This window comes from Haliotis rubra, unplaced genomic scaffold (genome assembly GCF_003918875.1).
Source record: "Haliotis rubra isolate DU_JTF1 unplaced genomic scaffold, ASM391887v1 Scf622, whole genome shotgun sequence".
NCBI classification, from domain to species: Eukaryota; Metazoa; Mollusca; class Gastropoda; order Lepetellida; family Haliotidae; genus Haliotis; species Haliotis rubra.
The window spans coordinates 371,606-389,870 of record NW_025767327.1 but is presented as its reverse complement, the minus strand read 5'-3'; the positions used below and the strand labels follow the sequence as shown (position 1 = coordinate 389,870).

Sequence of the window (18,265 nt, the reverse complement as noted above, 5' to 3'; positions counted from 1 at the left end):
TAAAATGTGATGTGTCCATTATGGTCAAACAATGGCCTGTGGGCGTATTTTCAATTTCCCGACACATCCTAGGAATGACTGATGCTGCAAGTTGGGCGCACATTCATTATCTCAACAACTGGTCTTATCTTCATGGCATGTAAGTGTATACACAGTCAAAGATTCTTCACACACATTCTTTACGTAAGGAGTTTCACATTACCGATGAACCCTAAAACGTCAGTGTAGAAACCGAACAAACTGCTACATCATGCAGAAACACATATCAGACCTCTTGGATACAAGCGGAAAGTAGGCATGGTCTGATTTTCCAGTACCAGTGACACCAACAGGGATCCCTATCTGAAAGGCATATACTAAGACGATGAGCATCCAATGGTGACATTGCTTTGCCAAGAAAGGTACCAAGACAGAGTAGGATGGCATCTCAACAATTGGTTTGCGGATCTAAATTCCTAATTCAGCAGGAATATTGCAATGCCCAATTTCTAGACATTATGTCTGTCCTGGTGACTGCAACTGACTTCAGGAAAGTGAATCAGCGATGGTTTAAATCATGATATCTTCCATTCCATTATTCTGATTCGGCGTTTGCACATGCAAGCGCACTTGAGGGCACACACGCACACCTTTAGCTGCTGCCCACAGTGCCATACAAACACACACACACACACACACACACACACACACACACACACACACACGTATAAGTGCTATCCCAATTTAACTGTAAGAACTGGACGTGGGAAATGCCTCTCTAAGAGAGAACTCCTGAAGAGTTTCTTATTGGATGGCATGTGACTGCCAAGGAGAGCTATGTAGCGTGTAGTCCTTGTATTATATCTGCGTGCATAAGCTATGTGTGTTTGTTCTGAGTGCTGCATCACACCAGGTACAGTTCCAGACATGACACACAGTCTACCAAGTCACCGAGTCTGACAACACTGGTCAAATTAGTCGCATCTTATGACAAGCATACGTTGCCGAAATGTCTACGGTTATATCATACAAATATACACGGGTTGTTGTCATTGCCTCAAGCCATTGTTATTCCCGGTTGTCAGTATCACAGCGTCCTGCACTGAAAGGGCTTTGTCAAAGTGCGAAAACTGTAAAAGCACGTCTTCCCTGTTCAAGTTGTATCTATGACAGTAATGGTGTTATAAGGCTGACATCCAATTCTAAAATACATGCTTTTTCTGATATGCCTCCCTCATTCCATTATGGTCCAACACATAATTTGCTGCTTTACGACAGTCAAACAATATGTTGTGGATATCATCTCAAATTCCACCATGTCAATGCGTCATTCAGAACATCAATTTTACATGACTATTTATTGCTTCAGTGGCGTTTGATGAGAATTGTGTGAAGAATAAACTCGGTAATAAATGAGACTAATGACTTTGTGTCACTCCACGATCAGAAAAATGCTGACGTACAAATTCATTTCCTCCTCACCGATGTGACGTTAAATATTAACTCACTCACTCACTCACTAATGTGATTACTTTCCGTATTTTAGAAAATTGTTACACATCACAATCACCACCAACCTTTGATGTTTGAATTTATCAGAAATATAAGACAACGTCCGCTATAATTGTCGTGTAGTTTGCTGTTTTACTACCATTGTAGTGACATTTACAGCTCACAAGATTGACACATATGATCGTCAATCAGACAGATAATTAGAGTCTTTCAGAGGATGTTTTACAACAATATCTCTTCACCGCGTTCAACATGCTTTGAAGTTGTTTGCCATATTTTCCTGATTTGGCATGTCCTTATTCTTCCATACAACTGAATGACAATGATCATTTGCATCCTGAATAAAGAATAAACAATATTGGCATAAAAAATCGCATTTTGTTTTGATGCTGCATTGGTGTGCACCTTGTAGGTATTACATATTTTCTATTTCAACTTCTGTTGCAAAAGGAAAGTCATATTACATATCAGGTAATCGTCTTTGTATATAATATACTTAATAGAAGACGAATATCAGTGTCCATGAGTGTGTATGTTTCCAGCGTACCACTCCCTGATAACCAAGTATCTAACAAGATATTACTTATACATCACAGCAAATACAAATGAGGCGTCGTTAAGCCAACCACAGTATTTCATGAACCTTGTTCTGCCTCCTCAATATTGGCTTCCTCCCATTGTTATTGTATTATTACCTACCCCATTGTTGTTGTTGTGAATCCCGTTGATGTAGTCCCTCATGTTGTCTTACTTAATCCCTGTTACATGTATATAAGTCGGTTCTGCTGTATTACTTTACTCTTGCTTGACAACGGCATAAGAAGCTATACCGAAACGTTGCATCGTAACAAATAAAGCAGTTGTTGTCCAAAAAGTATTATGCTTTTCTGCTTTAACCACTAGCTTACCCCACCGCTCCTTCAAATACAAGATGCAGCTGTGGCAAATACAATGTCATATGGAACATAAGTGCAGTTGAATACCTTGTCTTAACTGTTCTCAAAACAAATTCCAAGAATGCATAACTGAAAATCAGGTTTCGCGAAAAGGGTAAGCATGTCCTGTCCAAGCACCCACCGTTTACAAACTTTGCCTGAAATTGACGTATTGTTTGCCTGACGCCGCATAGCCGTATTCCTGCAATGACAGTGAATCCTCGTTTCTCCGGTATGTTGAGAGCTACTGAATGCAGTAAGGTAGCAGCATGGAGTTCTTCATTCACTCTTTCAAAAGGTCAAAACGCATTCAGTAACCACCACCATGTACTGCCTACGGAATGTTTGAGATACAGTGTATGTAAAGGTGACGACGAACCGATTCATGCATTAAAGCACCACCTACTTACAATGTGTTATATTCTTCTTAAAACGCGGAGTTAGCAGAAAAGAAGATGATGTGTTTAGTGCATCCTGGAATGGCGCTATATAAGTGGACTATTATTATTAATCCTTCTGGGCTTCTTCCAACCGCTTCCGCCTTTTGAGCCTCATAAAACATCGATACTGAGCGACAGGTCGAATGATGATATCATTCTGCACTGAAAACACAACGAAAACAACGTCATAAACAATGCGTGTCACAAAGCAAGTGTTCACATATAAAGAGTGCAATGTGCAACATATATTGTCACGATCCCACGGTTCCTGTACCCTCCTATCAGCATTGTCCAAATTGCCATTCATTGTACAACTGATATGCCTAGAGCGAGACGGTCTGTCAGGTCAGTTGTGCTCTAATCTCACTCTCTCTCACACACATACTCACTTTGAACCATATACACATAAATATTTGTTTGAACCGACACACAACTGTGTGTAGAACACACCCACCCCACACCACTACCCATATACATATTAATATTTGTTTGTCCGACCCCACAATTTGGAACCATATACATATTGATATTTGTTTGTCCGACCACACAACTATGTAGAACACACACACCCACCCACACAAAAACCCACAATTTCGAACCATATACATAATTTTTGTTTGCCCGCCCACACAACTGTGTAGAAACAAACAAACAAACAAACAAACAAACAAGCACACACACACACACCAGTTACCTAATGTATTATTTGAATTATCTGGCAGTGGATATACATGCTCGGTAACACATTACATCGTTGACGAAAAAACCTTAACATACCAGGAGAGCATTATTGCTAGATCTGGAGACACATAAACCTAAGATATCTCGATGGGAGGCAAAATAGTAATGTCTGCAGTCCTAACTTGCCATTATTTAAAAAGACGGATGGAATGGTCAGCATTTTGAAAACCTTTTAGTAGAAGGAAGATTTAGATCAGTCACTCGGGGCACATTACACTTCTTCAGGATATTATCTCATTATGGTCACAAATGACTCTGTCGTAAAATAATGTATCTACATCGAAGATACAATCTGTCTCTTAGAAAGAAAGGACAAATTGTCCATGCTATTACCACCAAAAAAATGCAATTTTGCCCAGTCTCATCGATTACTTTGTGAAACATATTATACTCACTGAGTACTTTTTAACATGTTTATACCTTGGGGGTGCTGTGAAATGACATTTAAGCATTTGAAACATTTATAACCATGCCAAAACTCGAAAAAAATATTAATTACATCTGACGATCCTATGTATATCGTTCGAATTGTTTAACTTAAACTCTATTTCATTGGTCAAAGACACTCGTATCTAAAAGTTCCATAAATGTCAGTGTGAACATTACGATTACCTCCTGGATTTACCTCCTGGTTTAAACACGACTCAAACACACACTGTGTTGGTGACAGAGTAACTATACCCAGATTACTTTTTCCATCACTGAAATTTAATATAAGTTTTATTACACTTGATTACGTCAGTGTGACTGTCACCGATATGTGTAACAGATAGTAGAGCGTAATATGTGGCTGGGTTTTTTGTGTAAAATAAACTTCTTAAAAAAGCAAAATGTTTGTTTGCTTTTATTGTTGTTTTTAATTTCTATTTCTATTCTGTTTTTCAAACTATGTATTCAAAAAAAAACACTATGTAGAAGCATCCCTTGTGTGCTGAGAGGCGCCAGTACAAATCATTTTTATGTATTCTAATACATTTTAATTGAAAAGAAAACTTATGATACATTTGTATTGAGCCGACTGGCGTTTGATATTAATGACTGAGGTTTATGTTTAGATGCCTGAAGGTTCAAATGAAGATGGCCGAAGGTTTATATTTACATGACTGAATCATGTGTATATGAAGATGACTGACGGCTTATATTTAGTTGACTGAATAATGTGTATATGAAGATGATTGACGGCTTATATTTTGTTGACTGAATGTGTATATGAAGATGATTGACGGCTTAGAAGATGATTGACGGCTTATATTTAGTTGACTGAATGTGTATATGAAGATGGTTGACGGCTTATATTCAGTTGACTGAATGTGTATATGAAGATGATTGACGGCTCATATTTAGTGGATTGAATGTATATGAAGATGATTGACGCCTTATATTTAGTTGACTGAATGTGTATATGAAGATGATTGGCGGCTTATATTAAGTTGACTGAATGTGTATATGAAGATGGTTGATGGCTTATACTTACATGACTGAATAATGTGTATATGAAGATGATTGACGGCTTATATTTTGTTGACTGAATGTGTATATGAAGATGATTGACGGCTTATATTTAGTTGACTGAATGTGTATATGAAGATGGTTGACGGCTTATATTCAGTTGACTGAATGTGTATATGAAGATGATTGACGGCTTATATTTAGTGGATTGAATGTATATGAAGATGATTGACGCCTTATATTTAGTTGACTGAATGTGTATATGAAGATGATTGGCGGCTTATATTAAGTTGACTGAATGTGTATATGAAGATGGTTGATGGCTTATACTTACATGACTGAATAATGTGTATATGAAGATGATTGACGGCTTATATTTAGTTGACTGAATGTGTATATGAAGATGGTTGACGGCTTATACTTACATGACTGAATAATGTGCATATGAGGATGATTGACGGCTTATATTTAGTTGACTGAATGTGTATATGAAGATTATTGACGGCTCGTATTAGTTGACTGAATGTGTATATGAAGATGGTTGACGGCTTATATTTACATGACTGAATAATGTGTATATGAAGATGATTGACGGCTTATATTTAGTTGACTGAATAATGTGTATATGAAGATGACTGACGGCTTGTATTTAGTTCACTGAATGTGTATATGAAGATGGTTCACGGCTTATATTTACGTGACTGAATAATGTGTATATGAAGATGGTTCACGGCTTATATTTATATGACTGAATAATGTGTATATGAAGATGATTGACGGCTTATATTTAGTTGACTGAATGTGTATATGAAGATGGTTGACGGCTTATATCTACATGACTAAATAATGTGTATATGAAGATTAGTGATAACTTATATTTAGTTGACTGAAAGTGTATATGAAGATGGCTGACGGCTTATATTTACATGAATGAATAATGTGTATATGAAGATGATTGACGGCTTATGTTTGGTTGACTGAATGTGTATATGAAGATGATTGACGGCTTGTATTTAGTTGACTGAATGTGTATATGAAGATGATTGACTGCTTGTATTTAGTTGACTGAATGTGTATATGAAGATGATTGACGGCTTATATTTAGTTGACTGAATGTGTATATGAAGATGATTCAATTTGACGGCTTATATTTAGTGGATTCAATGTGTATATGAAGATAATTGACGGCTTATATTAAGTTGACTGAATGTGTATATGAAGATGATTGATGGCTTATATTTAGTTGACTGAATGTGTATATGAAGATGACTGACGGCTTATATTTAGTTGACTGAATGTGTATATGAAGGTGGTTGACGGCTTGTATTTAGTGGATTGAAGGCAGTGAGCTGATAGCCCAACACTAATAGTTGACTAATCTGAATGGACAATCTGTATAAGAAATCTTTATGCGGTCTTCAGCAACACAAACGAAATATTCATTTTGAAACAATATTAACAATAGCATCTTCAAGAGCAACGTTAAGTATATTAATGTGGTCAGTTGAATACCTTTCTGGCAGCAACTGTTTCGTTGGAGTGAGTGAGCGAGTGTTTGATTAATATTTGAGTGGTATGGCGGCGAGTCAGAAAAATGGCGGGGGACGATCACAGAGACTATTACAAAATTCCGGAACGCAATTCTTCACCTGGTTTCGCTCGCTTTACGGAGAAAATACAGCCTCATGATATCACAGAGAAGATAAGAAACTCGTTACGCTTCTATAATATGTCACTGTCATCCTTTACACGAAATGTCAGCTTAATCCATGTACTGTGTTGATCCCTTGAGAATAATGTAAAGGCACAATGATATTTATCCTGCTCTTGTGCAACGTACATGGTTGGATTGTTATCTGGAAAACCTGCTCAGAGAGCTACAGCAAGGCCAATTGCGGTCAAGAGGGTTACATGGTCACCCTTTATACTCAACATCAAGCATGTCTTGTTTATGTACTGCCTGAAAGTTGGGTCTTCGTAACTCGCTTTCGTCTGCACTTCACGTTACCGGGTAACAGTGTCCGCTTAACATTTCAGGGCATGAAAGGATCAGTACTGGGGAGTGTATAAACATATATATTCAATATCACGGAGTAAGTGAATTTACATATGATGAGTAGTTTAGTGAGTGGGTTTTTAACGCCACTTTGAACACAGTCCATGCACCCAGCTGTATAAGTGTTGGGTGAAAGCTTGCCGTGGGTAAATTTTATTAAAGAAAGGCATTGCCGGTGTAACCTACAACTATTATTCGTTTCGTGCCTTTTTTTGTATACTGAAATCGCTTATACCGAAGAACGTAATTGAGAATGTACCTATGCGGAGTTCTGTCCCTTTAGCTCCACGGATCCACGGATGTGTGTCCCAAGTTTGCTCCGATACGCCCTATTACCTTTACCACTGAACCCGTGTATTCTTTGACGAAAGGATTACAACCTTCAACCTCCGCCAGAGCCGAAAACGTAATGACATTCAGGGTAGTTGTATACTCCACTCGCTGCGCTGCAATCAGGAACTCACATACACAGAATATGTATAACTCACAGAGAACAATAATGTCGAATCTATGGATAACAACAACATAAACATCTCATTATTATTTGTACATCATTGGCTTCCACGCCTGTCCTTTGTCTACTCTCTGGCTTCATCAGCTTTCTGCCTAGCCAATTATGTTAATTATGTTGTTTTCTTTGTTACATTGTTACATCCAGTATATATACACTTCCCCCTTCTTCATGTTCCATTATGCTTGACAACGGTACAATAATCTGTATCGAAACGTCGCACTCACGAATAAAAAGAAGTTGTTATCCATAAAGTTTGTTCTATATGGATAACAACTTCTATTTTGTGAGTGGGACCTTTCGGTACCTAATGCTGTACCGTTGTCGAGCAAGGGAACGTCGCAGTGACAAAATTGTTATCTATAATTTTGTCATTATTGCACTTTACAACTTCTAAAATGCAACTCAGAGACGTGGCAGAGAACATAGATGACTATAACGCCTCTACAAAGCACAAATGTTTACAAGTACTTGTTTTAGAGCCTCCAGTAAATATCGCTTCTGTGCGGCCTGTCTCATACATGTAGCTTGAGACGACGCAGTGTAAATGAAAACAAACTGCAACGTACTCTTAATTTACTGTACATATTAAGAATGATACTAAACACAGGATAAATGAAGCATTTGTAACCGTGATCTAGACGTAATGGGTATTTATTTGGTCGTAAGTATTGCTCATGTACTGCGGTGATGGGATTACTGAGATATGTTGAGTCTTGAATCTTAACCTGATCAATTATTCACTTCGTATCGGTGTACTGTTACTCAAAGTGTGCCTTGTTTAGATTAACCATTCATTTTAAAACGTCACAGCAACTCCATAATAAGTCTCGAATATCTGCCAAAACACATTCAAAAGGGCGTAAATGCGAAATCGTGAACGAATTAAAACCAAAGTGTTCAAATTGATTGTCCCAAACCAGTACAGCACCAGGTTTGCATAAACCGTATGGAATAGACACTAAACATATTGTTAGGGTTGCATTAATTGTTTCCAAATGAAGCTGTTCAGGTGCCTCCCCGAAAAAACAAGCGTGTTGCCTTTATCCAGTAGGCTCTGAAGAGAATTCTGAATGAGAATCGCATTTAATGCTGTTCACCAGTTTCCATTAAACAATCAACACAAACCAAGCTGACAAACAGACAGCAATAGTAAACTACATGTTAAGTGAATATGTTTTGAAGCCGATTATACATTTTGGTGGGACAATAAAAATGGGCTTCAAATATTGTACTCTGTACCTGTGTAGGGAATCGTGCCGATCTAACCATTAAGTTATGCCACCATTTCTGAAAACCAGTTTAAAAAAGCAGTGATAATCCCTGAAGTTTACTGATAAGATTGTTTGTAATTAGCGGTCCTAGTCAGCAGGTTATTTCTGAGCGTCCCGTTGGGGTATAATCGTGTAAGGCAATGTCGTTGTTTTGCATTTATTGTCGCATGTGTTGTATCAGGGCCCTTTTGCAGCAGAACCTCTGGGTAATAGTTACTTGCTACCGTTAGTTCTGTGTTTACCATCATGTCTAATCAATGCATGTGTGCCCATGACGCCAATCTAACTTTCAGGAGAGGTTTTTCAATTAATTGGATGATCCTGCTCTTGTGCTGCTCCTGCACTGGTCGTCGGGGCCACTCTGTCAATTAGTTGCCCTAAGGTTACATTTCATTTCACCAGAAGAAGCTTTCGAAATTTGTTCCATGGAATCAGCTCTGATGGTACTCACTACAAAATTGTATGTCATGTGACTAACGCTTGGTCTCGGAATATATAACACTTCCGATAAAAACAAATAACTCCATTTTAAATGAAAAGAAGGGCCATTGAGCTCAGAAATTCATCAGAGAAATCTAGTCATCCAGAGTTTTGTCAATGCAGAAAGGGTTGGGCAGAAGGGGGAAATAATGTGGTTCTGGGATTGTGGTCCTTGTCTTGACGTTATCCTTGTGTTGACGTTATCCTTGTGTTGACGTTGGCCTTGTGTTGACTTTATCCGTGTGTTCACGTTATCCTTGTGTTGACGTTATCTTTGTGTTGACGTTATCCTTGTGTTGACGTTATCTTTGGTTGACTTTATCCGTGTGTTCACGTTATCCTTGTGTTGACGTTATCCTTGTGTTGACGTTTGCCTTTGGTTGACTTTATCCTTGTGCTGACGTTATCCTTGTGTTCACGTTATCCTTGTGTTAACGTTATCCTTGTGTTAACGTTATCTTTGTGTTAACGTTATCTTTGTGTTCACGTTATCATTGTGTTGACGTTGGCCTTGTGTTCACGTTATCTTTGTGTTCACGTTATCCTTGTGTTCACATTATCCTTGTGTTCAGGTTATCCTTGTGTTGACGTTATCATTATGTTGACATTATCCTTGTGTTGACGTTGTCCTTGCGTTGACCGTGCATTGACGTTATCATTGTGCCGACGTTGTCTTTGTGCAGAGCTACTTCCTTGGATGCGTGGGACCATATCCCGAATAATATTTCATGTGTAATATCTCAGTGTTGAGGAACTGTGTTGCATATTCCTTTTCTTCCCGCATCTAGGTGACGCGCAATGATATAACAGAAATAGTGTTCAAATAAAGGATATAATTGAAAAAAAAACCTGTTCAAAACTCAATTAAAGCAAACCCGCCCACTCACTCGCTCTCCTTGCAGAAACCTATCAGTGTCCGAACCACAAACGCACGTTCTGATGATCGTTTGTTATGTTTAATCTGACATAAAATATATTAAGTTTTATTATTCATCAGGTGAATGTTGAGCGCAAATACAAATCAAAATTAGTTTCTCTTCTGAGCACCGGTTACGCATGTAACCGATTTGTTAAGCCTGATATTGATGTTTAATATGATGAAGATGAAGTTCAGACAAGAATGAAAGCAATTACTATCCTTCAGTACACAACACCGTCCTGACAATGATCGACTACTTTATCATATTACATTATATTTCCACTCATCTGTTAGACCCCGATAACACGATAATTCTGTCTGTGTCAAAAAGGCTAAACTTTTAATCAAACTATGCGACCTTATAGAAGGTGTAGCGAGTGCAATATGAAGATGGTTCAGTCAGTGCTCTCTGGGTTACACACCACCAAATGTTTTCCCATAGACTTCTATAGTAACCTTATAATTTTTTTAAAAATAGACAGGCTATAAACAGCCATTCCATGTACACATGGGTACACTCTGGCCTTTAAACTACCATAAAACACAATATCTGGCCAACTTGTCCGGCTCGTTTTGCGAGCACAGGAAGCGGCTCACATCAACCCCAGTTCCGCACCAAATGTCACCTACTGGAAAATATCTGTACACACAATAAGCATAAGTGATGCTGATAAAAATGACAGCACTAAATACTTAAAATTGTGGTCAGTTTTAATTACTGGTTGGATGTGCTTTTAAAAACAAACATCTTACATCCAATCACAGCTGTCACATGTCTCTGTCTCTCTTGACTTGTTTACATACGCATCGGCTCAGCGAGCAAGCGATACTGATTTAGTGTAGTGGAACCTATCTGGGAAGAAAACTGTTTCAACCAAGTCTTTCAATCTTGCAGATGGTCTGTTCTCGTTGGCTATGGTCGGCCGAACAATTGTTTAATGTTGCCTGCAAATGTCAAATGCAGTATTTCCTGTCCAAACGATGCATGTTACCGAATTGCTAAAACACTCGAGTTAGTGAGTATGGTTTTACGCCGTGTTTAGCAATATGAAGGCAGTATGACGGCAGGGGGTGGGGGATGGAGGGGCACCAGAAATGGGCTTCACACGTTGTAGCCATGTGGGGAATCGAACCCGGGTCTTCGGCGTGGAGAGCATACGCTTTAACCACAAGGCTACCCCTACGCCCAAAAAACACAAAACACTCGAATCTGTTGATCCCGGAAGTACAATCAACAGACTCTCAGGATTTCTCCTTTACAAAAATTAAGTTTTACTGTGAAATTTACACTATAAAAGGCGTTTCCAGACAGATTGCTTACATGACCGCGAAGCTGATGTTCCTAAATGTAAGAACGACAAATACTTCTTGACGAGATTTTATTCGTTCAATGTCTCAACCAATGGCGGATACCCCTTTCAATTTCCTTTTGTGAATAAATACAGATGCATTGTTTCTGATCATTTGGCCCTTGTAATCTTCATCTTAGCTCGAGAAAGGTTATCTGCGTTTGAGAATATCCTCAATACCACCTGTCCAAACGAGGGAACACACATCTAACCTATGGTCTCGATCACGTCTAGTCTGATATATGGCAGATTATAGCAATCTATATACCTCTATTTACACTAGTATCTTAATCACGTTTAAAACCATCTATCAGTCATCGGTTCATTAATCGGTGATGACCAACTCTTGTTACCACCATAGATTCATGAAAGGGATGTTCCTGTTGAGCAGTTTGAGCACACACACGCACATCTCGGTTCTACTTTTGATGAACTATTCCGCGTTACAGTTACAGGTTGTTTTGTCGCTGTCATACTACACAAAACGCCACACGTAGTACATGAATTGGCATAATACCACCATCGAGATGTACAGCACATTGTGATATAGGAATTATAAGTATTTACTTGCGCATAAGCGAATTCTGATTTGGCTCTCACTCTGTGAAGGTTCATACTCCAATGAACTTTAAGTAAATGTCGGTTCTTAATCAAACTTATGGACCGCTGTTCCTGATAAACAGATTCCTCGCTACTCTTTTTCAACTATCACATGGGATAATTCTTCAGTACCCTCCTAATTGCTTGATCGGCATTCTTGAAGTTGATGTGTTAATAATTATTACAGAGAGCGACGTTTGCACGTAGCTTCTTACACCGTTCTCACACTAAAAGTGACTACAACTAAGTGATGAGAAGTATATACAAAATATGTCTTGACAAACATCAGATTAACATTAACAACAGCATGTAATTGAACAAGTGGCACATCACTGGACGAGGCCAAGCTAATGGCCGAAACCCCTCCACGAAACTGTTACTTTTGGAAGCCATCATACACCTTCGAAGTTATTATCTGTAAAGTCGTATGCTTCATCATCTTCTTCAACTGTCCATAACATAGCGAAGATGTCATCCTGGTGTTTTAGTTATACAGACTTTGTTAAAATTGTTAGAGACTGCATATAGATGCTTAACTACTTGATGTCAAAAAGGGCCACAAAACAACGTTAGATACAACACAACTACGGCATCTCGTATTGCGCATATGCTTCCACCCTCCCTTGAATTGATGCAGTGGGTGGCTTTGCTGTGGAGCTTTGGCAGGCTAATATACACGCCTACAGCAGAACATGAGATCAATAACACGTCTTGTTTCCAGTTTGGATAGTTTTCAGTTAGAAATGAGTTTGTTTTCTGCTTTGAAAGTTGTTTTTATCAGGATGAAACTATAGATGCAGTGACGACGATGTTCTGTTCCGCATGTCACTGTCAACTTATAGCACTAACAACCAATTTTGGACATTTTGACATGTTTCATAATCGATTTTGGTGAAATATGTGTATTTATGAAAAAAGAGAAAATTTTAGAAATGCAGTTAATTAACTTGTGCAAAACTATCAGCTTGTACTTAAGAAAATGAAAGTGAATTATCGATTTGGCAGACATTTTGATGCTGTAATTTCATGTTTTGCCAAATCACTACTTCGTATATTCAAATTGCATCAGCGTATTTATTAATGAATGTTATGAAGACGAAATTCAATAAGTCTGATAGAAAATGTGGAATACAAAGAGTGTGTTTAATAAAATACAGTTGTGAGCTGCGTTTTGAAGACGTTTTTGTGCAGGACGTTAACTGGATGGTGTTACATGTGCCATTTACTGACATGTACAAACATCTGAAATCACATACATGGTTTTACAGGTAAATACACACCATCTGTAGCAAGTAGCATGGTAACCATCTGTAGAAACCGGGAAATCATCATGTTGTCCGCCGGGATACAGGGAAGGTCAGTGGCGTAGCTACAGCGTAGCACAAAAAGAACGACGTCGTGCTTACACTTTAAAATTGAAAACAAAATGTTGTGATTTAAGATGCTAAAGAAAGGTTAGCATTTAATTTGTTTTCATGTTTTTTGGGTGGTTTCTTGTATAGTACCGCGGGTCATTTATAGACAAGCATGTTTTCTCTACACTATGCAATAAATTATGTCTGGAAACAGGTCGAAATCGTTTGTTCAGTTGTCGACATCGTTGATCTATTCTTTGGAATTGTTTTAAGTATTGTATCTTTTGTAATGTGCAGAAATGAGTACAAATCTGCAAAACATTCTTCTACAATTGTTTGTTACATCGTTAAACAACCCAGGTTGACTGAAATGCTCGTTTTACCTGACAATAGTACCTAGGGTTCCCAAAACACATTCTGATACAATAGCATTATCTGAGTCATGTACTGACTCCTCGCCAATTGTTAAATCAGACACTCAGAAACCATCTACTGTCTCTGTTGAGACGCTAGAATTGACAAATATTAAGACTGGTTCACGTACATCGTGAATTCGTGGTAGACATGAACAAAGTCATTGACATTCGCACAAGGTCAAACTAAAAAGACTGGCTCTTCACTTTGACTAACATCTATGAAGACCGGATGCTGCTCAGATAGTTTCTATAATCCTCTCAGTCGTCAGGAGATCCACCTTATGCTTTCAAGTTGAAGTGTTTCATTTACCGAGTTTTCCAGTTGTTTTGGTACTTAACTATTTGCAATATTTACGTGGTCAGGATCCGCTAGTTTGGAGTTAAGATTTATGTTTTGCATGTTTTACCATGTTATTGATGTTTGTCTGAACTTTATCTCGTGTTCAGAAGAATGCTTTACTTTTCGATGGGGTATACTCTCCCTGATTTCAAAATTTTCATCATTTGTGCTTACACTCATTTTCCTGGCTACGCGCCTGAAGGTCATCCGTGAAGATCCAGGTTAGAATTGATCTTCAGAAACCCATGCTTGTTTTAAGAGGCGACTAACGGGATCGGGTGGTCAGGCTCAATTATTTACAGACCGCCGCCATGTAGTTGGAATATTGCTGAGTGCGGCGTTAAACAACCAACCAACCAATCTGGGGAAGGCACAATGTGTGTTGTGCACAGAGTTGCAGTTCCTTGGCGTGCCAGAATATATCCTTGTTCTGAATCCCAGATTAGCGCCATGTCTGTTGCAATTCTCTATTATGACTTGTAACCTTACGTTCCCACGGTTTTTCAGGTCAAAGCTTTTCGTATATTTATGACTGGTGCTACTGGTGAACACCTGGTATCATCAGCATTTGATGTGAATATTATTGCATGCTGCTTCAAAATCGTAAGGCGAGGTTTCTGGTAGATGTGGAAAGAGATTTGTCTTTTATGTTTGCACATTTATACTGCTATTTCTGCACGTGTGACCCTACACCATTATCTGCCCCCGTGGAGCTCTACAATTGTACTTTTACACTTACATGTATATTTTAACACCTGCACCCGACTCCTGTATCCATAGACTTGTATATTTGCACGTGTACCTCTCCCCTTGCATCCTTACATTCTTATCAGGGGCTGCAGAACGAATAACCTCATATCACTATGAGGAAGGAAATGTACTGTTAGTCCCCATGGTTCCTAGTATGGTTATCTACCTTCAGTTATCCTATAGCCTGTATTTATATTGTATTGTCATCTATAGTTAAACTGTTTTAGATTTAATTGCTAGTTTTAAATTCATATCTGTGATAATCTGGTTATTTTACTGTCCTTCGTTGACAGGTTTTTAGAATTTCCCATTAATTACTATGCATAACAGTTAATTGTTCTCGTCACGATATGGCTGAAATATTGCTGATGTGACGATAAATTTTAACTCACTCACTCATATCACTATGCCGTTGGAATGAAGAAAGATATATGCACATTTATTAGTAGTAATCAGGGTTGATCTGAAGTACATGTGCTAACCAGAGTATAAAATCGGACAGAAAACGAAAACTTATCATCAGCAAAAGCTGCCCCCTGTACTGGTAAAGCGTCTCAGGAGTGGACACATCAGCAAAGCAAAACGATCTGGTCCTATTTCACAAGCATCAGTTTTTACCATACAAATACACAGATTTATGTCGTTTTTCCAATAGTAACTGATGAGATGGTGGGGCTAACAGCATCAGAAGACAGGCTGAACGCTAGTTTCCCATCAACGCACCGCTGGGAAGCCGACATAATCGGGAAATCGCCTAACATTGCCAACTTTGACATATTGCATATAGGAAAATAATCGATGCATATACGACCCTTGATCGGTTTTAAACTATTTTTACTTCAGAGTGGAGAGGTTTTGTTTGTGTAATCGTGTATGATGAATACTCCTGTCAAGTGGTGACAGGTGCTTGTATGAGTAGACCTGGTGGCCTTGGATCGTGACGTAAAACTCAACAGGATACCGACAGTGGACATACTGATACATGACATGGAAACTTCCTTGTGATCAATTGCAGCGAGAGATTCACTCGGATAAATTGCATCTTGGTGGTGAATTTGATTTCTTTGGGAAAAGGTATTCCGAATATCAATGTATCGCATTCGCAAAGTTTAAGGTCTTATTTCAACTTCCTGCTTCAACTAAGAAAGCCTTCAAAACACATAACCCTGATCAATTCAAAATGCCAACCCCAGCGAAAACCGGTCTGGATGGGCGTCAAGTACAAAATACACACGACAAGTATCCACAGCACAAAATACACACAAGTATACACAGCACAAAATACACACAAGTATACACAGGACACAATACACACAAGTATACACAGCACAAAATACACACAAGTATACACAGCACAAAATATACACAAGTATACACAGCACAAAATACACACAAGTATACACAGCACAAAATACACAAAATACACACAAGTATACACAGCACAAAATATACACAAGTATACACGACAAGTATACCAGCACAGCACACAGCAAAATACACAAGTATACACAGCACAAAATATACACAAGTATACACAGCACAAAATATACACAAGTATACACAGCACAAAATATACACAAGTATACACAGCACAAAATACACACAAGTATACACAGCACAAAATATACACAAGTATACACAGCACAAAATATACACAAGTATACACAGCACAAAATATACACAAGTATACACAGCACAAAATATACACAAGTATACACAGCACAAAATATACACAAGTATACACAGCACAAAAGCACAAGTATACACAGCACAAAATATACACAGGTATACACACACAATATACAAGTATACACAGCACAGCACAAATACACAACACAAAATATACACAGCAGCCAAAATACACACAAGTATACACACAAGTATGCACAGCACAAAGCACAAGTATAACAGCACAAAATACACACAGCACAAAATATACACAAGTATGCACAGCAAAATATGCACAAGGTATGCACAGCACAAAAATACACAATTACACAGCACAAAATATACACACAAGTATGCACACACAGCGACACAAAGTATACACACTGGGGTATACACAGCCCAAAATACACACAAGTATACACAGCACAAAATACACACAAGTATACACAGCACAAAATACACACAAGTATACACAGCCCAAAATACACACAAGGTATACACAGCACAAAATACACACAACAAAAAACGCAGAAATACACACACATTATGCATACACACAATGCACGCACCCAAGCATACAGGTCTTACGCACTACAAACAAGGTATCACAGCCCAAAATACACACGACAAGTATACACATGGAATCAAGAAACCCAGAGCTGACGCCAGGTCTTCACTAACCGACTGATCATGCCCTGTCCTAGCAGCGACTCAGGCCACTTGTTCAGTTGTCATGCAAACGTAAGTGTTTGTGTGTTGCATAGCACTACTACCGGTAAATGACGACTGATTCTGAGCTACTGAATGTGGAGATATATAGAACATCATACTAGTGTATTTTGATGTTTTGTTTTGATCTCGAAGATGTCATGGGAACAGTGAAACAACGAGTTCGAAGACTGACTGAGTTTGGTTTTACGCCGCTTTTAGCAATATTCCAGCAACGTCACGGCGGGGGACACCAGAAATGGGCTTTACACATTGTACCCATGTGGGGATTCGAACCCGGGTCTTCGGCGTGTCGAGCCAACGCTTTGACCACTGGGCTACCCCACCGCCCACGAGTTCGAAGAACGAATTTGAAGATGTCATGCTTCGAGCTCGTTGTTTCTCTGCACCCATGACATCTTCGAGTTCAATACAAAACATCCAAATGCACTAGTATGACGTTCTATATTTACTATATACCTTCTTATCTTGCATTAATCTGTTACTTATTAAGTAGAACAGGCAGGGGTTCAAGACGGAATCTGGGATGCAATACTGAATTTGACCACGTCATCCGTATTACAGCCCTGTATTACTATCCTAAGTTTACATGGTAATGTAATAAAATGCAGTGATCAGTATCATGTGCAATGATCCACGTCGTTGTTGTGGCACAACGCCACGCCGTCACCACACCTGACCAGTCAGTCCACTAACGAAACTGTCGGGGACTGAACAGTTGGGAAACATTGCTGTGAATGTCATAGGATAGTACAGCATTGC

The 18,265-nt window shown here is 38.7% G+C and overlaps 1 protein-coding gene across 1 annotated transcript in view; it reads right to left on the bottom strand.

Annotated features, from left to right (window-relative positions):
• LOC124256279 overlaps nucleotides 1-16,979 on the bottom strand; it is a gene marked incomplete at its 5' end in the record, with an annotated part of 50,374 nt that extends 33,395 nt beyond the window's left edge. Inside the window, 2 exons of the mRNA XM_046690250.1 lie at nucleotides 16,595-16,679; nucleotides 16,917-16,979. Coding sequence (XP_046546206.1) covers nucleotides 16,595-16,679; nucleotides 16,917-16,979 — 148 coding nt within the window. The remainder of the gene's footprint in view (nucleotides 1-16,594; nucleotides 16,680-16,916) is intronic.
• Between the last annotated feature and the right edge of the window lie 1,286 nt (nucleotides 16,980-18,265).